Source organism: Oratosquilla oratoria, chromosome 31, assembly GCF_046742065.1.
Source record: "Oratosquilla oratoria isolate Oo_2021 chromosome 31, ASM4674206v1, whole genome shotgun sequence".
NCBI classification, from domain to species: Eukaryota; Metazoa; Arthropoda; class Malacostraca; order Stomatopoda; family Squillidae; genus Oratosquilla; species Oratosquilla oratoria.
The window spans coordinates 9,256,391-9,283,826 of NC_134807.1; the positions used below are offsets into that span (position 1 = coordinate 9,256,391).

The 27,436-nt window shown below is 38.3% G+C and overlaps 1 protein-coding gene across 2 annotated transcripts in view; it reads right to left on the reverse strand.

Moving 5' to 3' along the window:
• The window catches only part of Nedd4 (E3 ubiquitin-protein ligase Nedd4), a 91,800-nt gene that overhangs the window by 22,742 nt on the left and 41,622 nt on the right, over nt 1-27,436 (reverse strand). The window contains exon 10 of one of the 2 annotated variants that reach the window (XM_076213293.1): nt 8,481-8,564. In XM_076213293.1, the coding sequence (XP_076069408.1) occupies nt 8,481-8,564 (84 nt within the window). Of the gene's footprint in view, nt 1-2,999; nt 3,816-8,480; nt 8,565-27,436 lie in introns of those variants that run through there. The other variant, XM_076213294.1, reaches the window with a different exon arrangement.

The window sequence follows — 27,436 nt, forward strand, 5'->3', positions numbered from 1 at the left end:
TGAGGCATCTAGAACTGAAAGGGGTAAATGCCACACCTCCTTGATATAGAAATATGGTTCTTAGAGTGTTTGGACTTAAGAGGCAAAATGACTTACGCATGATGCCAGAATTTTCTCCTTTTTATTCTAGATGCCTCATCTGTTCCCTTTGCCTCCTTTATCTTATGTTTTGCTTCTTCCCACCTTCTTTCTGTATCTCTTATATGGTTATCTAGTTCTATAAGAATCAGCACCGTGTGAGATCGAAACCGTTATTGGTACGACGTTTTGCTTGTTATAGCTTTTTCAAGTAGAGACATATGGCAAACACTCTGAGTACATATAGACCGACGGGGAAGGAACTGGGAGAGGTTATCAGGGAGGGGTGGGTGGTAGGTGGAGGGGCGGAGGGGGGGTGAGAAGGGGACGGGTGGGACTTGGTGGAGATAAAGGAGGACATTTCGGACAGTTTGTTGAAGTGGACTAAGGGGGACATTTCATACATTTGTATAATGCGGGTAACAGATGGATGATAGGAGGGGCGATGTTGAACATGCCTCTGTTCTGCTCAATGGTTTTGAAGCTTTGAATGGCGGCTGCTTCCAGGCATTTCCTCCTCAACCTGTCTGGTTCTACTTTGCAACCAATCATTATTAGCTTGTTTCTTCTCTTCCACCACCACCTTTTACCTCTTCACCACACCATTTCACAGCTCTTCTGTTCCCTCCTGTCACTTTCTTCCTCTACTCCTTTTTCTCTTTCATCATTTCCTTCCTCCCTCCCATAATTCACCTCAGCTACTGGTTTCTTTCTCGTTTCCCTTTCTTATATTTTGTTCACTCTCAGCACTTCTTAGCATCCCTCTCTTCTTTACTCTCAATTTCCCTTTCATTAGATAATGATCTGATACTCCCTTGTAAGGGGGGAAAAAGCCCTTGGTATGTATGGTATGTATGATAACTGGAAAATAAGGATAAAGCCCAATTTGGAACCATACATGAATCTGAAGCTGGGTATCATAACTGGTGAGTATGAGATAGGACTCTACAAGCACTGCTTTTTTCCCCCTTACACGAGAGGTAGCCAAAGTCAGACATAAACCCACTTCCATACATTTCATCCTTACATACTCCACTCCCATTCACCACCCCTCCCTCCCTCCCTCTCTTCTCTTCCTGTATACTACAATTAAATGAATACAGGAGAACATGGGAAAAATTTTCTCTCTCTCCACCCTTCTCCCCCACCCACCCACCCAACCACAGGGAGATCAGGAAGAGGTAGTCTCAGAATTGATAGAAGACTGGTTTAGGGGATCAGCATGAAGGATGGACAGAAGCAGTAGTATGAAAGTATTATCATTCCCTTGTACAGAATTTCAACTCTATCACAGATGAACAATGCATAGCTTTGGTCAATAAGGGCACTCTAAAACGGTGCAGTAAAACTCCTTTTATCCAACTTCAGTGGGACCTACCCTAGGTCAGACATTTGGATGTACACTAAAAGATTAACCACTTCAGTACAAGCCAAATTCTTGCGCACAGCATTGGCTGCCATATGTACGAATCATCACACTACTTGCTTTATAAAATATAAAGTGACTGCTGTATAAGTCGTTCTCTTTTATTCTGAGAAATAATGAACACAGAAAATGTGATCAAACTAGTTCACTGAATCCGGGGGTACTCGTGTAGAACTACAAAAAAATATATATAATCAAGACGCCGACGCCAGCATCCTCATGTACCCACTCATGTCTCATGATGCCTACATAGGCGTCATTGTACAGAAGTGGTTATGAAGAAAGAAAGAAGAATAAAGGAGGAAGAAAAAAAAAAAAAAAAAGAGAAATTTTCACTTATTTACAGTATAATAAAGCATAATAAACAACACAGCTGAGTGGAAGAGAAATAATCACCAAAGGCCAAATGTAAACAAACACTGAAATGCCCATGAAAATTACATTTGACCTGAGTGTTATGAGTTGGCAGTGACGATAACAGCAACTAAACAACCACTCAACAGTCTGATGTTTGGAAATTCAACTTTTATCCAACTTGGGGCATTGAAGAAAAAAACTGGATGTTTGAAGGTCAGATAAAAGGAATTTTACTGTACCTAAAGTACTGACAGCATATTACCATGCCTTCAATATCCCAGTAGTATCATGTCCAATTACGTAAATACAGTGCTAAGTTCTGTTTTCTTAGTCACTATGATACTATCATGGTGCCATCATGTCAAACCAGATCACACTGTCAATTGGGAAAGGCCAAAGCGCTGATGAAAAGAGAGCACCATAAGCAGATATTAACCTAGTTGTATTATAAGGGAAGAGAGCTATGCTAATAGTGACCCATTTTGTATCTTTAAGCATCTTGTTTGTTCTTAAATTCTTGTATAGTTTTTGCACACACTGTTGCCTCATCCAATTTGTTCCAGATTCTACCACTCTGTGTGGAAAACTATTCTTTTTTCAGATTTCTTCTATAACTATCTTTTTTTTTAGTTTCTTTTCATGTCCTCTTGATTTTCACTTATCCCACTTTAATATGAAGCCATCCTGATACAAATAAATGTTCTAACTCCACTTCTACAGGGAGGTGCTGTCCCAAGGAGTACCTGGTCTATGGAGCTGCCCCAAAAATTCACTCTACTTCCTCTCACTAACAACCTATCTAACAACCTACCTACTCATCTTTCACTTCTGTGTACCCCACAACTGTTCCCCCACAGCCTCTCTATCAATCGTCGTATGAGAATTTATTATACGACTATGCTAAATGGAACTTAACTGTTTGTACCATCTAGACCTCCCTGTACTCAACTTACAAAACACTCAAAAGTGGTTTTAAATTTGATTGAAGGTTTTCAATTATAAATTAATCTGCAATTCTTCTGACCTGTGTGCTTGGACTATATGGGGAAGGTAATGATCTCTGCTTGGAATCAAACGTAAGTATGAAAAATTCATAAATATTACATTTCAAGAATCTACAAGCCCCATCTATAGGTACCTTAAATGGAAAAATATCTGATGCTCTTCTTCGATTTCTTGACAGAATTGCCACATCACCACGACACGTGTGACAGCCCTTGTGCCGCTGTTCCCAAATATTCCATTTTCTGTGAGAATGGCTGCTGGATGCACTATCTTCTGAGTTGTCTGAATTTGTGTCTTCGTATTCTTCATTGTCGTCCTCAGTTGCTTCACCCGTGGAGAAGGTACCAAGGAGCCCTTCGGCATATTCTATACTTGGAGGAGGACTTGAATCAAGCTGAATAGTTAAAACGTCTACATCATCACAATTTCTCTGATTTCTGCCATTGCCACTTACAGGTTGTTGTCTCTGTCTTCTGGATCGGGGATGGGATCTTCTATTATTGGCCACCTGTGTCGTTTTCCTTTTCCTCTTAAACAGAGCATTGATGGCCCTTGATGCTGTTCCTCTACATCGTCTGTTTGACATTGATGCCTGGTATTGTGGTGGTGGTTCACTATATGCATTATTACTTCTCCTGTTCCCACCAGATATTTCACGATTACTGGTATATTCCTCCGTCTCCAAGTCAATGACGATAATTTCTATGTCGAGCATTGTGAACTAATTTCAAGTTGCAGGCTGGACCAAATATTTCAAATTATATTCTTGATTTTCAATTTTTTTCTTCCCTAAATTTCCTCAAGACTAGGCTTATTTGCCAAAAAATGAGGAAATCTAAGTCAAAGCCAAAAATTATCCCAATGAATAGGACAGATGGAAGCCCAACTATCCTATCCAAATGGTTAAGGTAACACTGCACTGCCTGCAAGTGCCTGCTACACTTAACACTGAGGTCCGTTACTTGCACATGCTTTGCTTCTCTTCCCTCTCCTGCACTCAACCACTCCCTCCCAGCTTGTCAGGTCTTCTTTCTTTTCTTATCCCAATCTCCTACAATACTCCTGAGTCATGTGGAGCTACGCAGTGCCCCAACACACTGTATGGCTTCACCAATCTTCAGTTTACAGGTGACTATTGTCACATTGTATCAGGGAGTGGGGGTGGGGGACAAAGTACATACCAACAAATGGTATATATTAACAGATAATGAGAGGTACTTATCAAAAATGTAGAGGAATGAGGGAAAGAGAAGGGGGAAGGAGATATAATTTGTTAGTGGGTTTTTACAGGACTATATGGCTTCAACACATTTTCAGTTTGCAGGTGACCATTGTGACATTACATCTGGGGTGAAAACTAAGTACATACCAACAAATGGTGTATATTAACAGAAAAGGAGAGGTGAGGTACTTATCAAAAATGTACAGGGATGAGGGAAGGAAGGAGGGGGGAAGGAGACCTCATTTGTAAGTGGTTTTACAGTAACAAGACAAAATTTCAAAATTATCCTATCAAATGTGATTTCCTCAGTTCAGTCAAAATAACATTAGCTTTTCAAATCCAAATCTGGAGCCTGGATAACTATGGAATAACATTTGTGCTTCATGGACATATGACCAAAGTTCAGGTCCTTGAGAGACACAAAAATGGATGGTGGTAGTATGGTTTCATGAGTAAAACACTACGTGTTTGCACTCAGTCAGGCTTTGACTGATGCCTTATCCAAATAATGCATCGACACAAACCCTGTCTAACACCTTATCACATCCATATTCTGAATGAAGGCAGGCCATGCCTGTGTGGCAAAAGAGAATACACCCTTGGCTCTAAAAGTTCCCCAAAAGTTTCCAGGCTGCATGTACAGTGAGACCTCTCATTAACAGACATTAATTAGCTGTATTTGCGGTGTGTTCACTGTGTTTTCGGGGGTTTTGGTGGTGTTGTTTAGTGCGTGCAATCACTATGCCACCCAAAAACCACTCCAAAACACCACAAACACAGCTAATTAACGTCCATTAATGAGAAGTCTCACTGTAGTGCAGTGTACCTACCTAACTGTAATACACTGGAGAGGAGTTAAACTCATGAAATACAATTTCTTTTTCTCCTATTATCATATCTAGTTTTGAAATTACTTATGGATTTAACTTGGGGTATATTTGTCTCTAAATTATTCCAGGAGTTAATGCATCTGTATGGAAATATGAATTTCCAGATATCTCTAAGATAACATATGGTAGACACGCACACAGACACATCACAAGCAATACTTCTTTCCTGTTTTATCTACAATTCTGCCAATGTTAACTGAACAGTGACAACATAGTGTGAATAAAGAAAGAGACAAACTGTGGTAGCAACCAACTGGGAGTATGTAAATAATGATAGTAACTGTTGCCTAGAGTTTCACTGACTGGAAACTTGCAGGGAACTCCAGAGAAACAAGCAATTGTATTAAGGCCCTCCCATAGGTCTCCATGAAAGAAAGAGAGAGAGAGAGAGGGGGAGAGGGGGGGGAGAGAGAGAGAGAGAGAGAGAGAGAGAGAAGGACCGCTGTATATGATGTATTATGTTCCTACCACTGGCTGGTTAGAATACAATAACAATCTATTTACCAACACTCTTCTGATAAACCTCAGTTTTTGACAGCATCAATTCAAATAAGCTCCCACAAAGAACACGTCTCATAACACTAGATATCAGTAAAGCTTTCGATGCCATCCACTGTCACAATCTCGCACACAAAATATATAACTTGATGCTGAGAGATACAAAGACAGGTCACCATGAGCATAGCTCCCTTCCTGTATTATACAACTAGGTAAATACAGACATGCACAATAATACCAAAAGATGGCTGGCCAATATCTGGCATGTAGAAATCTCCACGTCATATAATGACCAATCATTACACACCAGAAACTAAGAATGGAGTACCACAGGGCTCAGTTCTATCCCCCACACTCTTTAATCTATACATGCATGATATACCCACACCAGACACCTCAAAATTACAAATCTCTTTTTATATAGATGACATAACAAAAACACATGCACACACCATAACAATGGCAAAGCTGCAGAAATACTACAATTATAACTCAATACACTCAACACGTGATTCACTATAGACTCGAACTAACCCCAACCAAGTCTACAGCCACAGTTTTCACTAACTGGACAGTGAAACACAAATACATACTACACCTCTATATCAACAACACTTTCATACCACACACACATATACCCAAGATTCTTGGCATAACTTATGATACATCCATGTCATTCAAACAACACATTGCAAACATAAGGACTAAATGCACTTAAATCAATTGCAGGAACAACATTTGGACAAAACAAAGAAACTACCACTACAGTATACAAACAAAACATACCCTCAGTGATGAATTATCCAAGCCCCACATGGGTCCCCAATCTCAATAAGACATACTATAACACCCTATAGACCATACAAAGCCCTAAAGGCAATTGCAGGCTGCACAAATACAACACCTGCAGACCATCTACACTATGAAATGAAAGTCCTCAACATCAAGGACCACCTTGACATGAGAGGCACACAAACACTTGCCCCACTTCCACAAACACAGCACACCCACTACTAGGTAAATACATAGCAGAACACCCACACACACCAAAAAGCATCAAAACAACACCCAAATACCTATATAACACACACTCTCTTATCTTCCTCCACAACCACCAGACACCAGCCTCCAGAAGCATATTTATAATCATATCACTCACTGCTCTGTCAACAAACTGAAAGAGAATATATTACTGCATGCCAGACCCCCTGATATCCATCCTTCTGAATCCTCTCACCCCCATAAGGAGTCCACCTGGCCAGACTGCAATGCGGTCACTATTCAGCCCTTCTAAGTTACCAGAGGAGGCTGGATGACTGCATAGCAGACAACTGCCCAGGATGTAACACTTCACCCCATACTATACAACACATTATGGAAGACTGCATTGCACACAACCATGCAAAACAAGAACACAATATACACTCTATAAAGGACTTGTGGGAAAAACCCATTCCAGCCATGCTGTCCCTCAGGGAGATGGGACTGCTTGGGCAGTCTAGGGAATGACAAGAACAAAAACAACAACAACAATTCATCCCCTATCCCCTGCCTTCTCCCTTCCTTGCTCATCAGACATTCTGCTCTTGCTCAAAGCCTCTTTCACCCAATCCAACTCATCCTTGGTCTTTCCCTCAAGTTCATTCCATCCACCTCTGCTTTCCACACTTATTTTGCTAATCTTTCTTCACTCATTCTTTCTACATGTCCGAACCATCCCAATAATCTCATCAGTCCTATCTGCTAGCAGCTCCCTTGTTGCCTCATGTTTCACCACAGTGGCCAGTATTGGTCCTCAGATCTTCTCACAGATCATTATGGGAAGAAACTTAGGACAGATGTCTGTGTTGTATTAGTGTGGGACTAATGTCACTGGCTTGTAGTAATAGTAGAAGGGGAGCAGTCACTGGTTGTCAGTGCTGTGTTTAAAGGTGGAGGACATACAATGAAAGTTGATGGAGAAAAAAATCTTGGGCCCAGTCCAAAGACCAACTGTCAACCCCCTCAGGCTGCACCTCCAAATGGAGGTGAGGAACTTGATGAGCTTCAACAATGGGTGGGAGGGAAATGACTCACAGGTGTCCATTTCACAGGATCACCTCCTGCACATACCCATCGTTAGTCCCTGGTAAAAACACAGGTGCAATTGCTGGTTGTCAACTCACTTTATGTGAGAAAGTATATCAAAGACATCCAAAGCTGACCCCTTGGGCTTCATCTAAAGAATGAATGCCAGTTCTTTGGAGCTGCACCTACAGAGGTGGAGTGTTGAGGATTTGAAGACGTGCTCAGAAAATAAGTCTAACACCTGCTTTGCAGGATCACCATAAGCAGCCTTCCATTGTTGATCCTTCATATGAATCTATGTTTTATTAACATAGTGACACCAATTCACTGAACCACACTTCATAAAAAAGCCAATTCAGTGCACAAATAGCAGAAACAAATATCTATAACTACAAAAAAAAAATAATAATAATAATAATAATAATAATAATAATAACATACACACACAAATCATATATATAAATGAAAGCAGATTATGGAAAATAAGTCTTTTGTATAAATTTCCAGTGCTACTGAAGATATATATTTTGGGGGGAGAACAAGTAATTTCAATATGTAATTGACTCTTGAAAAATACAAGCTTAACTATCACATTTTCAATGCAAGCTAATATTCAACAAGATATGGAACCCTAATGTTATTCACGAGTCAAATGTGTAATATATATTAAATATAAGCTAAATATCACAAAGAATAAAACAGGTAAAGTAAGAGGTTTATCTATCTATATACTAATGGTTTCTTCCCCATTATAAGATAGGAAGCCAAATCAAAGGCATGCACCCACTCCCACCCATTCCACTTTCATCCACCACCTTTATCCTCTCATATTGGTAAGAGGTACCTATTAAAAATAAATGTTATACAATAAAAGAATCACATCTACATTAATAAACATTATGTCATTACACAAACTAAAATGCACTGATGAACCTACCCTGGGTGTCTTTGCAGAGGATGGTGTGGATGGAGTAGATCCAGTTGACGATCGGTTTCCGGCATGGTTCTGAGCATCCAGGATCTGCCAGAGCAAGTTGTGGTTCAGTGCAGTGAAAGTGGGGGTAGTAGTTAATGTGATGGTGCAATGTTCACAATTGACAAGCTAATTCAGTGTCGCACTTTGGTAGGGACTTAGGATTAGTGCTTAAGTAGGCTGTGTATCAGTGAGCTGTGACGAGTGTGATAGCAAACACAAGCGAGTTCTTTTTAAGGGGCTGGCGGAAATAACTGAAGGGGAGGTGAGAGCAACAGCTGAGTGGGCATGACAAAGAAAGCAAAAACAGTGGTAGATAAATGGTGACAACAGTAATAGCAGAAGTGGGGTCTAAGTAAGGATGTGAGGACAGATATGTAGAATCTGATCATTCTTTTATATACAGCAACATGTTTCACAAATTTTCTTGTGGCTAATACCAGGACAATTTTGTTCATTTGTGGGGCAGCCCCCCACCCCCCACCCTCAAATGTGAGACCTTCTGATCGTCTGATATAACAAATAAGGTCCGTATATGCGGTGTAAAGGTCGTTATGGATAGCAGGCACATGGAAAATTTAAATACATATGTACATACAGTACCTACTTCTTTTGGCTATAACAACCAAGCCTAATTAATTTTATATATAGATGGTTTACTGTACATACACATATTTGGGCCACCACTTATTGAAACTGAGTCTATACAAATAATGAACAAAATAATTTGACACCAGCTTGAATAAATCTGATAAAGTATGCTATGTTGCTGGAATATTTGTGATAGTTGTGACTTGGGGCATCCAATTAGCAAAAGTACACATACCAAGACCTTTTCCCCCTTACAAGGGAGGTTTCCAAGTCAAAACATATACCCACCCCACACCCATTTCTCACCCCTACTAAAGAAGTTTTCTTACATCCACCCTGTTAATCTCCTAAACTTTTAAATTTTGATACTCAAAATATTGAACCTTTCAAGGTCTAATGCTCAACAACAATGATTCCATTAGTCTGAATTCACATGAAAAGAGCAGAGCATAGAATGAGGCAAAACATAAAGAAAATTATAAAGATAGCAAAGATATACTTATATATATATATATGAATATGTATATGTATATGTATACATATATATATATACATATATATAGATATATATATATATATATATATATATATATGCAAAGTAGACCACTTGGAAAAAGAAACTAATGAAGTGGAGTACTTTTGTATATTACATCTTCATCTATGTGTACCTTTTGCACTTTAGGTGTAATATACGAAAGTGCTCTGCTTCGTTAATTTCTTTTTCCAAGTGGTCTACTTTGCATAAGTGAACACATGTACCCATGTTCATATTAGCATATACATACATACATACATATATATATATATATATATATATATATATATATATATATATATATTGGAAAGAGTTAAAATATAACTCATGGGAGACATTGTAGAGAGGTGAAATGAGGGGAGTACATAGCAATAAATAACAATGATCCAATAGATAAAAGACCCAGGGAGATAAAGAGGAAAAGATTCACCAGCAAGACTGAACTTGATTCTAACAAAAGAACATGAGATGAATGAAAGATGGAATTACCAGTGCCCAATAAGTAAATGTAATCATGTAGTCCTTGAATTTATTCTCAAAGTGGGGAACATAAAAACAAGACAGGAATTATATAGACAAATTATAATTATGCCAAAGCTATGTAAAATTGAAAAGATACTTTGAAGTAATAGATCAGAGGAAATTCAACGAGATAAAAGAAACAAAGTAAAAAAGAGAAATCTTCCTGATAATTAAAAATGCAGTGGTAGAAATGTATGTGCTTGAGAAGGCACAAATGCCTCTTCTTAACTAACCCAAGAAATTCAATTGCTTCCATTACTCTATAATTTACCTTCATATCCCACTCCTCCATCCTCTGCTACATACATACTCAAAAGTTTTTCCACTTTTTCCAGCCTCTCTCTTTAAAGACATACCACCCCAACCCACTCCTCTCTTTTTTTTAAATTTTACCATCTTATTTTTGCCCACATTTACTTCCAGGTCTCTCCTCTCATATAACCTCCCAAACTCTGCCATTAGCTATCTTAGCTCTTCACCTGATCCAGCCATATTTGCAATGCCATCATCCAGCCTTAGAATAACTTTAAAACGGAATAGGCATGGCCATAGATACAAATTGGCCTGATGCAATTCACACATACATACATACGAAAATGGGTCACAACGAACATAGCTCCCATCCTGTAAAAATACAACTAGGTAAATATACCAGTGTTTTTCCCCCTTTACAAGGGAGGTAGCCAAAAAACAAAGGCATAAAAACCATTCCCACCCATTCCATCCCCAATACACTCCACTCCCCTCCACCCTCTACCCTCCCTCTTATCTTGGCACCTCCTGGATGATGGGTCATCCCTGTATTTTGTCCACTACAATTACCACACAGAAAATCTGAACTCACCCTACACTGCCCTATTCAAGCTTTATCCAAACACTATTTCTTCCTAAATGATTTATGGGCCAATTTGGTGGCAATTGCTGTTTACCCAAGAGCCATGGGTCTTCTGCCGGAGAGACATTGGACAATAAATCAATTTTAGGATTGTATGCCCATTATCCTTATTGGTGTTTTCTCCAACATGTGACTTCCATCCTTTAGTGCTTCAGGGTCACAAAAACATCATGTTCATTCTTATGTTGAGTCTTTGTGCACTTATCTTCCCTTTAGACATATTCAATGTCACCACAAACTGCGTGCAACTTTGATGCTGGGTCTTTCTTCCCCCATCTTCCTATAGATGATACACATTGCCCAGCTGCATGCAATTTGAATCTCAGAGGTAACCCATAGATGTTTAACACTGTATATCCCTCCCAGTGGTAACCTATGTCTGTTCAGTGCTATGAACTCTCCTCCCAGTCATAATCCCTCGAATTTCAAAATCATATATGTTGAGGGACAATTGTATACTGTTGCCTCTCTCTCTTCACTCTTCTAATGTCAGAAATCCCAATTTCCTCAGTCTTGTTAGACTTGGGATCATATTGGTTTCAACCCTTTGTGTTCTATTTTTTTGGTATCTTTGTTTACGTGGAGTGACCACACCAGTCTGGGGAGAATCAGACTTCCAATAATTTTCTTCATCATGTCCTCTTCTATGTAATGAAATGCTGCTCTTATATTCTTAAGTAAATTACAAGTATCTCCTGTTGTATTCTTTATGAGATTTTCTGATGACAGATAATCCCATCTAAAATACATAAATCCTCTTCCTCCTTTCCTTTTGCTATCAATTTATTTTCCACCTTATATTTTCTAAGTCTTGATTTATTTTGCCCTAGTTCCAAGGTTTTACATTTTTTTGTGCTGAAATACATTTTCCATTTCTGTTTCCATTCATAAACCTTACCTAGGTCTTCCTGTAGCAGTTTATAATCCTTATTTTTCACTTAGTTCATGATCTATAAATAATCTGTGTCATTATCTATTCCATTCATATCATTTATATACAATAGGAACATTGCAGGTGCCAGAACTTAGCCCTGTGGAAACCCACTAGTCACTCCTCTCCAGTCACTATTCATCTCTCACTATTGCCCTCATACATCTATCAGGAGTCCAACACATTTTCCAAGACCATGGTGAATTAATTAGATAGTATTTTACCAATTTCAGTGTATTCCTTTTCAGGCCTCTTATGTTTTCCAATTTCCATATCAATCTTCGCTTACTTTCACTGGTATGTTGTTTATACCATCTTTGTTTTCTTCACCCTTTTCTCCATTCTCTTCCATTTTGAATAATGATTGGTAGGTTTCATTCATTATTTCAGCTTGCATTCTTGTATCTTTATATACTACCCCTTCAACTTGAATATTCATTTTCTAAGTTTCAACTTGCCATTCAGAGATCTGTAGAACAACTTTGGTTGATCCTTACATGTGCCACGGTACATCCTTTTGGAAGTTCTCTTCCTCTTCACTGCCTATTCTATATTTATTTCAGACTTTTATTGTATTCATATCTATTTTTCTCTCTCTTTTTTGCCACCCTTCCCATGTTGTCTTTTATTTTGCAATGCACAATATCAAAAAAGGTCACAAAAACAGATATCCATAATAAGAAATGCCTAACAAACTTCATTGCTGACAAACTGTGTAGTGTAACCAAAACAATCAAATTTTCAGATCAAAGGACTACAATGGAATCCCACAAGAAAGAATACTCTCACCTATGCTACTCAATCTCTTCAGAAGATAATTTCCAACACCAGATCCAGAACATAAAAAAAAAAAAAATAACCCAATAACCCAGTATAACTATAACAAAATAGTAACTAAGAAGACTGAAGATTACTTATACAAAATAGAAAAATAGGTTAGGAGTAATAGAATGGAAGCCTCACCTCAGAAATCATCAATAACATTACTCGCTCCAAACAACTATGAATCAAAGAAACATCCAAGAGTAAAATTAAATGACCAAACCTTCACTGTGGAAAAGAAACAAAAAATTCTACGCTTAACTCATGATTTTCATGTGGCCTTCACCCTACTCATCAAAGATCTGACATTGAAAATCAACAAAATAAATGAATAAATTTATCAAATTCATTTGCAAACACAAATTTTGGACAGCAGAAACTCTAATCACAGTCTACAAAGAGTTCTTATGTGCAGACCTGAAGGGCTGAAATTCTAATTCCAGACTGTTCCCTCACTTTTTTTTTTTTTTTTAATCTTTGGCTATATTTCCTGCATCTTTTCACACAAGAATTGACAACAGACATCAGTTCCCCTCTCGCTTCAATAAGCCTGACATGTAAGCAGTTCCATTAAAACCCACCATAGGCAACTGTCCATCATTTATTTGTGACTAGCTTAAAAGCTGCACTTCATGTGGAATTTTTATCTAGCTCCTGTGGAGGGCTAGTTAAGTCTGCAGTCTAAAATTAAAGAGAACAATTCTAATAAAGAATTTAATGATACCCTACCATCTCAAGATTTTCAATCCTGGGATCATCCGGATTCCAAAAAGGTATAATATGTGTATGTAAAGCAAATGTAGACTGAGATACAGGGGTCCCAGTTGGATGGATGTACAGAATTTCATTTATCAATATAGAATATCTAAGAAAAAGGACTGTGGAGCCTTGCCAGCCATTACGGGATTGCAGGATTCCACTTAGATCAACTCAAGAGTTTCACTAAGCCGCAAAGCAGAGCAATAGCTGCACTGCTGATGATAATGATGGTAGTACTGGAGTGCCGATAATGTTTTTGGAAGCATATAAAGCAGTCTTACATTGCAACTTGCATACCCATTTAAACTATGGTATTTTCAATTAAAAAAATTTAATGGGTATTTTTGTTATTGCATTATTGGTATGACTCCTATCTAAAATTTGCTAATTAACTGCATATTTTTCCAGCTTTCTTATATAACAATGAAATACAGATACCCTTCATGAAATGTCGCTCCAAAACTAATTTCCCACATATGAACATCCATTATATGCATTTCCCTATTTATACCATCTACTGATAATTATTTCTAAAAGTTAAAAGCCATTGTACAAAAGGAATAGTAACAAGAAAAATATGCACAATATTTGAAAAATTTGCAATCGCAGAGAGAGCAGAACCCTGGTTATGTCCAAAACAACCAAGTACAGTTTAACAGTGAAACCAACCAGCATGTTGAATACCAGTGAAAATTTTCATTTTATAGACCTTTCCGACAACAGGGTGCATTACAATGGGAAGATATAGAAATAACAGGTACTGACACTATACAGGGATCATTGATGTAAACATAGTTGAACTGCATGGGCTCAACAGGTTCCTTTCAATTTTCATGGCTATTTTAGTGATAAATAAAGTAATCTATAATTTATTAACACAATCTCATAATATCATAGTAGTCTGGTGTTCACCAATGCCAGACATGCATAGTATTAAATAACTGCAATATTTATTAAAACAGCAACACCTAAAAAGGGGAGGGATGACTGTGCTTACCACATCACATATGCACTGCAAATATGCACGCATGCATTGTATACTCTGGCGCCCCACCAACATGCATTTGCCTACAGCCTTGGCTAAACTAGATTCAGCGGTTATTTGAGTATGTCACTACTCTATCATATGGTAACTTATTACAGTCATGTGTAAGCTATATGGGTAGTGCTTTAGTCGCTACTCTCTCTGGTGCTGTGGTGAGTGTGTGGTATGGTTGGTTGGTGAAGCAGTTTTGTGAAGCTGTTCAGCCTTCCAGCAGGCGTATGATTGAAGGTTCACCTAGCTATATCTACCTATACCTACTTGTTGTTTTGAACATGATATTCTAACCTTCTTTGCAGGCTGAGGCTGAGCACTTATGCTTTACAGCACTGGGCCTTTGAGGCTGGTGATCGCAATCCACAGCAAAAAAAAAAAGAGAGGATGTGTCCAAGAAGCAATCCAAGGTAGAGTATGTCAAAAAACATTTGCTTTGTCTTGAAGTGGTGACCATAGGTTTAGGAAATGGGGATACAATTAGTTATTGAAGGGTCAGATACTGATATTACACGAGTTTCATCTGGCACTGGGCTTCATTCACACTTTTATGTTAGTTTTCTCATTTTCAGGGTAACAGAAACTGCCATGTGTCTGTGTGTACCAAATTGGGCTACTATATAACAAGAAACAGTGTTTCTTACTTCAAGTTTCTAAGCGATAAAGAATCATGATGAAAGTGAATAATACGTATCAAATATGATGAAGGAGACTGTTTCAAGGATATTAAGGATACATTTGTGTGTCCATTAAATTTTGAAAAAAGTGATTTTTGAGATGTTTCAAACTATTCCGGTCAGATGTACAGTACTTGAAGCATGCTGCTATCCCCAGTATTTACCTAATTGTAGTATACAGGAAAGTAGCCACACTTATTAGGTCCTGTCTCCTGTCCTCTAATTATCATACCTAGCCTCAAATTCATGTTCACATCCAACTTAATCTATATCCTTGATTTCTAATGATCATATTTAGATTTGAACTCATATATTGTTTGAGCTTGGGCTATATCACCTAAGCTATTCCATACATTTATGCATCTACATGGAAAACTGTACAGATTGACCTCTCATTAACGGACTAAAAGGGGGGTAACGGTGTCCGTTGAAATGAATAATTTGGAGTGGTTTTTGGGTGGCATAGTGATTGCACAGCACTAAACAACAGCACCAAAAACAGCTAATTAACGTCTGTTAATGAGAGGTCAATCTGTATTTCTTCACATCCTTGAAACATGTGGTCTTCTTTAATATGCTCCCACAATCTCTTAAAGCCCTCCCATCTTAAATCAGATCTCTTCTGTCATTGCAATATATCCCCCTTAGTGACCTGAATATTGTGTTCATATCACCTCTTTCTCTTCAATCTTTCACAGTTGGCAGACCCAGTGTTATCAGTCTTTCCTTATATGGTTTACCTGCCAAGCTGGGGACCAGCTTGATTGCTGCTATTTGTATTCATGAAAACTATTCAGCAAAAGAAAGACAGACCTGCAAATAGACTGCAGCAGGCAAGGAACAAACAGGATTAAAAAATGGAGTATCACTGTCTACTGCCATGTCAGGTTCTGTTCAGTCTATTGAAACTAAAGAACAGGACATGCAGGAGGAAGGTACTTACGAGGATTTTGACTAATGTGAGCCTTTGGAATCTCTAGTCACAATGGAAATAAGAGTCAGACTATTACTTTAACCCATGAGGCATATCATGAACTTTTGATTAGGATATCTCAATTGAAGCTACAGTTTGAAACTTGCTTGGAAAGAGAAAAGGGATGAGCATGTTAGAAGAGGCTGAGAAAATATTTTCTGTAGATGTAATCAAAGACTGTGACATGTTTCTACACCAGGTTCCCTGACAGTTGTTTTTTTTTTATGTTTGTTAGAAATTTCTAAACCCTTGAGAAAATTGTGAAAATGGAATCCAATAAGGCAGTAATGATGATGGAGCCGAGCGAGAAATTCAGTCACCAGTTACCATTGTTTACAATCCTGGAATAAAAGCCAGTGCTTGTCAAAATAAATTTTTACGAGACTCGGGGCCCAAAGACAGTAGCTAGGGAGTTTTAAGGTTTCAGAATTTACTTTACTTTAAGATTATTTCATGGAAGGTAACCATTTGTTTAACCCAATATAGAATCCTGGCTTGTGTTCCACTACCTGTGTCTGGTAGTTTATTTTCCAATCTCATACTACATTGTCTTCAACCCCTACAAAACTTGGTATGTGATGGTAATACAGGCAGTGTTGAATAATTAGCCAGTATGCTGAGTAATTTTGAGGAAATATTTTGTAAACTACAATCTTTTAATTACTTGGTGGAATTAATATTCTCCATGTAATCACTGATACAATGTATTTGATGTAACATTGGCATTTATTAACTTAATCATATCAGGTTATAATGGATGAGGTTTGGTTGGGAAAATCAAACTGGCAATGTGCAAACTTCAGCAATTTTACCTTTGAACGGTCTTTTGGTCAGAACTTGATAAGTGATGCATACTGAAATTAACCGTTTTGTTGCCAGGTGAAGGCTGAATCAAGAACCAGTTTTCATTAATTTATTGTTTTTGTTATAACAATGACTCGCATTAAGAAATTATTCACCAACGCTTTTCGTTTGAAAACCTAACCGGTTCTAAACGCCCGAACACAAGATCGAGCATTGCCCGTCTACCATGCAATGGCTGCGTTGCTATGCAAAAGGAGACAGTCATACACTGGGGTAGGCAACAAATCCTCAGTCATCAGGCAATGCAGGCATTGTCTGGTGATATGCGTGAAGCAAGGGACGGCACGAGCAATCCAATAATATGCCCGAATGACGAGCATTTAGCGAGTGCCCATCAGGCAATGCTCAATCGTGTAAGCGGGCGTTAAGACAGTCATCTGAATACACTTCGTTTACCAGAATACCAAAGCAAACAAATGCAGAGGCTGCGCTTGTTCAGCGTATGACGCCTCGAGATTGAACACTAAGGCGGCGGCCATCCTTCTTAGAAAGGTCGAGATTGTCATTACAACGAATGTAGAGAACAAAGAACTGACTAATCGCCAGACAAGTTATTTCAAGCAGTATTCTGATTCATTTGTTGGTACGAGCGCAGTAGTTTTGAGAGGCATTTGATATTTTACTTTTGGTCGTGCAGCATTTGGTTGCAAAGCAAAGCACGGCGGGTAAGGCTGGATACACACTGTGCCTCATGCAGATTTGCATGTAGCAAGCGGCGGTGTTGAATGCTAAGCTACATGTCCACATTGAGTGGGCATGAGGAAAGAATGCCAATCTCACAGATTCAATTCTTATCTGTATCACTGGGTAGCTGTATATTTTGAACCCCATAAACAAGTACCGCAAACTAATAGTAACGTCAGTAGCGATTTTTAAATATTTAGTGTGTTTTTGGCAGAGGGCTCTGATAGTGAATATCACAACTGCACTTAACCTAAAAACTGCAAATGTATTACCAGTGCCGAGAGCAGGAAAAACAAAATATGTTATCTACAGGTGGTTAAATCTTTTGTGTTGGCATGTTTTCATTAAGGAAAAATTGGTAAATGTAAAGTTGTTTGCCAGTCTCACAAATACAATTCTTACCTATATCATTGGGTAACTCCTAATATTGTATTTTGGACCCCATAAATAAGAATCGCAAGTCAATGGCATCGTCAGCTGCGGTTTTCAAATGTTTATATATACATACATACATACACACACACACACATATATATATATAAATATATATATATATATATATATATATATATATATACAGAAAACCCTCGATATAACGGATCTCGATATACCGGATCTTCGGATATAACGACAGACCCGCCCCCATATCGTCAGTTATATCGAGGGTTTACTGTAATTTCTAATCCTACTTATTTCTAATGCCGGGCAAACTTCAGGATATAACGGATCTGTCCGGTATTTCCATCGGATATATCGGATCTTCGGTTATAACGGATCTTCGGATATAACGACAGACCCCTGTCCCCCTTATCGTCCGTTATATCGAGGGTTTAATGTGTATATATATATATATATTATTATATATATATATATATATATATATATATATATATATATATATATATATATATATATATATATATATTACGAGGCCTACGGTGGAGAATAACACAACCTATCCTAATCTAAAATATATATAATTTTTAATGTCACGGTTCACAATAAGTAACAACTCTTTCCTAATATCATCAAGGTTCGCACTCATTATGTTCCTCATTTTGTACTTCTTGCTCTTGATATTCCACAAGCAGGAATGCTGCTTCAATAACTATTAAAAAAAATGGATGTGGCTTCTCGTCTATTCAAAGGGGTTACCAGAAATAGCTACGACAGAGAGAGCGACGCATACACCCTTCGTCGACAAAGTCTGACATAGTACTGACATGTGCATCCCCATAAAATCGAGTCTGTTCTAAACAGCTCAGCAGTGCACTGGCGATGTTGAAAAAAAATCCAACAATGTCATTAAAACCGCCTATGATTTCGTACGTGTTAAATACAATGTGATTCTATTTAATGTCGCGTGGGGCACACCACCAACCGCTTGAATGGTGTATTGTATAGTTCGCCTAACGCCCGACGATTCTACTCAACTTCACATACGCCTCCAAACTGAAGTTATCAGGATTCCAATAAAAGACAACTTGCGCGCGTGTGGTGTAATATATATATATATATATATATATATATATATATATATATATATATATATATATATATATATATATATATATCACAAAGTTATGTAGCACAGTAAAATTAGACTTAAAACCCACTTTCGGAAAAGAACAAACGAAAGTATAAAGTTCTGTATATTTCGATCACTATCTGTGATCCTCTTCAGCAGATTGAATACAGAGTTTAAAAGACATGTATATATACAAGGATATGGTTCCTACATATTTACCTCACATCCTTGTATATATATACATGTCTTTTCAACCTTGTATTCAACCTGCTGAAGAGGATCACAGATAGTGATCGAAATATACGGAACTCTCTACTTTCGTCTCTTCTTTTCCGAAAGTGGGTTTGAAGTCTAATATATATATATATATATATATATATATATATATATATATATATATATATATATCACAACAAAGATATGTCGTAGCACATTTGTAAAATAATACTGATGACCCACTTTCAGAGAAGAATAAGCGAGGATATAGAGACCTGTATATTTCGATCACTTACTGTGATCCTCTTCAGCAGATCTCCTGAAGAGGATCACAGTAAGTGATCGAAATATACAGATCTCTATATCTTCGCTTATTCTTCTCCGAAAGTGGGTCATCAGTATTATATATATATATATATATATATATATATATATATATATATATATATATATATATATATATATATATATATATAATCAGCAAAACATCTAAACTTCCAGCTGATTAACCAGTCCAGGAAAAACGTGCAGGAGCACGCCGTCACCAGCTTATCCCACGCCGTCTTGCTTCCGTAGAGAAACCTCACACAAACACACGCCGCCTTCTGTTCTTTCGGTATGACGTTTACGGAAGCCTTGGCGCAGCTGCTTGTTTGTGTGCGTGACCACAGTACTGTCAAGTTTCCTAAATAAGGCGTTTTACGTACCGTGCAAGTTGAACGAGTGAATGAGTCTTATACACAGCACTAAAATTAATAACAATAATAAACAAATACAACCGAATAAAATGCAGCTGAATATGTTTATGTACGATTATTTTTCAGATTCTCTATGTTCGTTATAACTATCATTAAATATAATTCTAAATTCTCAAGTGTCATTGTAACGGACAGAACCAGGCTGACCGTTGATACGCGTGCTATATACACAACAACTAGCGAAACTCGGGCTAACCTAAGAAAACAATAAAATTGAAAATCCGTCAATTTTGTTGACTTTTGCCCTTCAACTCAACAGAATATGACATATATCTATACGTGTATATACACACACAAATTCACAAAAACGGTAACTTTAAATCCCTGCATACGACAGTTTTGGCTAAAGTTCATGGTAACACTCGTTTTGCATACTATTTGGTTGTTCCACTATTCGCCACGTGACTAGACGTTGCGTGACTAATTTGTCACAATTCTATATATTTTTTCAGGTTTCGTAAATGATAAAGTAATCGATAACCAAAATCAAAGTTCAGCTACTTGATGGATCAAACTTAAAACTAAATAAAATACAAATGTCACACCACAAAAGCTAAGTGATTATCTCGTTTTCAGTGACCGCATGAAAACTATTACTGTATATCAAAAGTTGGTGAATCCTGCTGTTCAGCATATTTGCAATAAACGTAATTTTCTAATAAACTATGTAAAATCCAGAATTATTACCTACCGTTTTGCTTCAGTTAGATATGCGTCTTTAAAAATTGTCTGACTTTATATGACAATTGCACAAAAAGCAAAAAACGACCTTTGAGTGAAAATTACTTCACTAAATTTTATATTCATTCAATCAGACATGACTTACAAATCACACAATATTCTTTGATTTACCTAACCATCTTTTATTTGAAATGGAGCCACCAACACTTAAAAGAGAATAAATAAAATGTTCCAAGCTGTTTTCATTTTCTTACAGACATTCTTCCCTTCCCACAAGACCTGATTCCGTGCGAGCGGGTGGTCTTACGTAGCTAATCCATTTCAGTTGCCACGTGAGATTTGGTACGGTCAGTCGCCCATTCCCTTCTGGCCTCACCGTATCACATGTGATCAGCACGTTGTTTACTAAGGTTTACGAAGGAGGTGCATACCGACAGGAGACCTTTAGGTCCATAACTAGGCCTGATGCTAAGAATGGACAGTTAAACGAAGATAATAAACAAGTGAAGCAAAACATTGGCAGGCATTACAGCAATTTGCTTAGATGTTCATCTAAATCAATGGTTCTCATACTGGGGGTAAATTACCCCAGGGATGTAATTTAACAAATATTCAGGGGTATTGGAGGGGTGACAAAAAATAATATTAAGAATTCTGAAAATCAAGAAGCCAAGAATTCCTCAACTAGCTTCAAGCATACTCATGTCCCACTGACTGATGTTCTCTACATCTTTGACAATAGTCATTAGAGATGTACAAGTTCAAATACAATAAATAAACGAAAATATTTCTAGTGTTTTAAGTTAGCTACATATATCAGTGTTGACTATATTTTTGTGAAAGGGGTAACATTATTAATACGGCATGTTAAATTGGGTAACAAACTGAAAAAGTTTGGGAACGACTGATCTGAATCAATGGTTCTTACCGTTGGGTCCCGATCCAAAGTTGGATTGCCAAGGATTTAATATTCCTATTAAAAATATTATTATAAGTAATAATATTATATTAGAATAATCGTTAACGTCTAAGAACAAAAATATGTAGGCAGACGACTTAACTGATGTGAGAAATCTTCGCAGCAACATTTATAATTATTTCGAAATTTAAATAAAACAAAATATTTACGAAAGTATGGGTCGCCATGGTCGATCTGAGAAGGATTTTGGGTCGTTGCATTAAAAGGTTAAGAACCACTGATTTAAACGAACCTTAAAATTTTGTAGAAAGTTTCTTCCATTCACTGACCACGCAGTAGGCGAAGTTGTTACTACCCGCTTCCAAATTAAATTACGTCCTAACAGCTTGAGACAGTTATTTCTTGTCTCGTTCGTATTCAATGTGAAAATTTCATCACTTTTGATGTTGTCAGTTCCCTTTAAAAATTTAAAGACCTGTCACAATTCACCCTATGTCTACGTTTTTTTTTTTTTTTTTTTTTTTGTGGAAAATAGATTCACATACTTTAGGTGGTTTTCGTATGATTTACTTCTGATACTTGTAATCAGTTTTGTGGCTAACCACTTTTTCCAATCTGTCAGCGACTTTAATGTGATTTGGCGACCATATGGACACAGTACACTCCAAATGCTGCTCCAACACCTCCATTAATTACCATCAACAGTTTCTTTCTCTTGTGAACAATTTGCAACATCTTCACGACAGCATCCATGAAAGGTTCGCAAATATCTGAACCTCAAAGAATGCTTTTAGAGACATGATAGGGATGGCAGGCTTCTTTTGTCACTCCCTTCAGAACTCTAGCACCAATAAAATAGGCACTGCAACCTTGACACAAAATACAGTTCAAGGGGTTATCATATTAGGCAATTTTTCCTCCTATCACACAAGACAATTTTTCCTCCAATCTCCGATTAATCGGCGGTATTTCCCAGCTCCAGAACTTTTTCTACCATAAAATCATCAAAGAAAATTATTTTGTTTTCTTAACAAAGATACATGGAATGTCATTTGATATACTAAAGGAAATTTGAATTTTCTTTTCCTCCAGCATATCAGATTCTTTCCCGAAAGCTGTGATCAGCAAATCTGCCCCAACAGTCAGAGGAAAAATAGCTCAGTGTGATTACACACACACACATAGATATATATATATATATATATATATATATATATATATATATATATATATACAAATGAGAGCAACAGGGAAGAGATGGACAGGATGTTCGTGAGAAGGAAGATGGATGTGTTGGCATTAAGTGAAACTAAATTCAAAGGAAGGGGTGATTTTGAATTTGAGAGTGTTTGGGGAAGGTGTCAGGAGTGAGGAGAGGACAAGGAAGGGAAGGGGTGGCTCTACTAGTGAGAAGGTACTGTAGGTGAGTGAATGGTGGAGTGGAAGGAGATTTCAAGGTTAATGTGGATGAAGATGAAACTGGGAAGGGAGATGTGGATCTTCGTAAGCACATATGGACCTGGTAGTGAAAAGAGTGTAAAGTGAGGCTTTTTGGACAGATTTAAATGAGTAAATACAAAGTTTTGGGAGGAATGTCAATGTAGTGGTATTGGGGAATATCAATGCTACAGTTGAGGTTGAACCAATAGATGGAGTTGTTGGGAAGTGTGGAGTGCCAGGTAACAATCATAGTGGAGAGTTAATGGTGGAGATGTGTTTAGAGAGTTGATGATAGTTAACACAGTGTTTAGGAAGAAAGTCAAGCATAAGTACACATGGGAGAGGGTAGTGGATGGAAGAGTGGCTGACATGACATTAATGGACTATGTAGTGATATCCAGGAAAATAGGAGAAGTTCTGGATGTCCATGTTCTTAGGGGAGAGAGTTGGGGAATATCAGATCACTTTTTGGTGGATGGTAAACTAAGAGTGGAGGATAAGTGGAGAAAGAGAAAAGGGACAGAAAATAGAGAGGTGCTTAGGGCAAACTGTCTAAATGAGAAGGAAAAGAAGCAGGAGTACAAGAAGCTAGAAGTGTGGGATGTGGTGAAGTATATAGTAGTAGGTATGGAAGAGGAGTGGGTGTATTTCAAGGAGGAAGTGACTAGGTTTGCAAAGATGGTATATGGAACAAGGAGGATGGGAGAAAATAGAAGGAAGAGGTAGTGAGTGGTGGGATGATGAAGTGAAGAAGGTAGTAGAAGAAAAGCAAGCATTCAGGAGCTGGCTGCACAGTGTGTTTCAAGGAGGAAGTGACAAGGTTTGCAAAGATGGTATATGGAACAAGGAGGATGGGAGGGAATAGAAGGAAGGGTAGTGAGTGGTGGGATGAAGTGAAGAAGGTAGTAGAAGAAAAGCAAGCATTCAGGAGTTGGCTGCACAGTAGGATGAGAGAAAAATATTGAAGGTATAAAGAAAGAGAACCAAAACAAAAGACACAGGAAGCAAAAAGGAGAGATGTACAATGGGGGAGTATGACAAGATTTTGAAGGCAATAAAAAGTTTTTTGAAAGAAAATCAAGAGGAAGGGGAGGTGAGTCAAGTTGAGAAGGAAAGGTAAAGGCATGGATGGACAGATCTTGATGAAGAGGAGGCAGCAAGGGGAAGATGGTCAGAGTATTTTAGAGAGCTATTGAATGTGGAGGACAGGAAGGGGTGGGTGATAGCACTGGGAAGCACTAAGAAAATAACGGTCATGGGAGAGCAAAATGAAGGAAAAATAAGAAAAGTTGAGATACAAGTAACTGAAAATTATGAGAACAGCTAAGGCATTTGAGATGTATGGGAGTCATGTGGAATGTCTGAAGAAGGAAGGTTCAGTAATAGTGGACTGGCTAGTGAGGTTGTTTAATGTGTGTCTAAGGGAGGATAGGGTGCCAGAGGACTGGAGGAGTGCCTGGATAGTTCCGCTTTACAAGGAAAAAAGGGGACAAATGTGAGTGTAGTACTTTCAGAGGGATCAGTCTGTTGAGTGTAGTTGGGAAAAATTATTGGTTTAAACTGAGAGGATTAAGAGAAGAACCGAGGGAGTAGTTGGTAAGGAACATTGTAACATTGTGGGTTTAGGAAGGCATTGTGGGATGTTTTCCTGATATATGGGGTTGGGGGAAAGCTGTTAAGGGCAGTCTGAAGTTTTCATGAGAGTAGTAGGGCCTGTGTTAAAATGGGAAATGGAGAGGGCGAGTGGTTTGAGGGAAAGATGGGACTGTATCAGGGTTGTGTCATGGTGCCATGCCTGTTCAAGTGTACATGGATGGGGTGGTGTGGGAAGTAAAGGTTAGGGTAATGGGCAGGCAACTGGAGGTGGTTAAAGAAAATAGAAAAGTGGGCGGTGAGCCAGTTATTGTTTGCTAATGGCACTGTACTTGTGGCAGGGTCAGAGGAGGGATTAAAGGAGCCCATGACAGAGTTTAGGAAGGTATATGATAGGAGAAAGTTGAGGGTAAATGTGAGTAAAATTAAGGTGATGTGATGTACAAGGGTAGAGAATGGCAGTGAATTGGAAGTCTAAAAGGAGAGAGGCTGGAGGAGGTGGATAGATTTAGGCATCTGGGGTTGCATGTCAGGAAAGGGAGTGGAGGTGGAGGTAAATTGTAGACTGTGAGAAACAAGTAAATGACTTGTGGGATTTAAAAGTGTTATGAGAAATAGGCAGCTGGGTATGGATGCAAAGAGAAGATTGTATGAAGGGGCAATTATGCTCACAGCTTTGTACGAGGCAGAGACTTGGAATTTTAGAGAGGCAGAGAGGAAAAGTTTAAATGTCTTTGAGATGAAATGTCTGAGAAGTATGGTAGGGGTTACTATGCTGGATAGAATAAGAAACAAGGTGAGGAGGAGAGTGGGGGTGGAAAAGGAGAAGGCAGATAGGGCTGATGAAAGACTATTGGGATGGTTTGGATGCATGGAAAGAGTGATGAAAGATTAGTAACAGAAGTGTGGAAGGCAGAGGTGGAGTGAGTGAACTTGAGGGGATGACTAAGGATGAGATGGATAGATGGGGTAAAGGGGGCATTGAGAAAGAGGGGAATGTTTGTTGAGCAAGAAAGGGAGAAGGCAAGAGATAGGGATGAGTGGAGAGTGTATAGATGATACTGTTATGCAAGAAGGGAAAGGAGGGGTGGGGGTAGGGGGCAGTGGTGTTTAGATGTGAATATTTTGATTCAGCCTAAAGGGATTTCTCCCCAGCTTCTGCTTTTCTGATGGACAACCACAAGCCTAGTAGCAGGCAACTCACAGGTAGACATGTTGGTAGGGTCAAGGCATCATCACACTGGGCTATTTTTCCTTCAACTGTTGAAGCAGATTTGCAGCCTGCAGCTTTCAGGAACCTGATATCCCGGAGGAAAATAATTTTCCTCCAGCGCATCAAATTATATTCTATGAATTTTTGTTGAGAAACCAAATAGTTTGCCACAATCATTTTATGGTGGAAAAACCCCTAGAGGTGGGCGGTTCTGCCAATTAATCAAAGGTTGGATGAAAAATAACCCAATGTGATAATCCCTTTACACCCATTAGTCACACTGACCAAAGTGGGACATTCACGTAAACAAAAACAAGGACAATCAAAGTGGCAATACCACCTTGCCTGTCTAGTGGGCATTTTATGACTCAAGGGAAGAAATTTTATATGGTTGAGGAAAATCATTTTCCTCCAGCATATCAAATGACATTCTAAGTATTTTTGTTGAGATAACAAAATAGCTTCCCATGGTGATTTTATGACAGAAATAGTTCTGGTGGTGGACTGTACTGCCAATTTATCAGAGTTTCGAGGAAAAATAACTCGGTTTGATAACCCCTTAAGCCCTTCATGCTGAACTTTTCATCCGTGGAACAAATGACACCGTTCTTTTGGGGTGGGCAGAAGTGCAAAAGTGTCGAGTGTGAAAAGCGCTCACCAGGTGTCAACAAACCACAGCGACGAAAAACACCCCAAAAAAGAAAAAAAAGCACGAGGTGGAACCCCAAAATATTTCACACAATAATCCTCAAAAAATTGTCCTATTGTATGATGTACACCTGACAACCATATTACCCAGGCACCAGGCAGCGGCAGACCTGTGTGGGCACAGATGAGCTACCTGCCCCCCAACACACAATATTTTATAATAACAGCCACGAGGCTGATGGGCCAGTCAAATGTCAGATGGTGTGGTCAGCGTCCGTTATAACAGAAATCCATGACTTCTAAGAGTCACCATAACTCATACCATCATTGTCATCAATACAAGAATCACTTTCACCATTAGCAACTTACCAAGACTTCTCATGGATCGAAAAGTCTTCTGTCAGGACAAGGCAAAGCTACACTGTATAGAAAGAATATGGACCAGAGAGCCATGGTATGGAGGGGTTAAAGAAAAGTAAGAAGCATTACAATCAGGAGGAATGAACAAGACTACCTTCAACAATAAAATGACACAAGGTATGTATGAGCTATGATGAGAATGAAAATATTTAAACTGACATTTTGTGGACTAAATGGACTTCATACTTTTTTGATATTCAGTTTGCAAGACATAT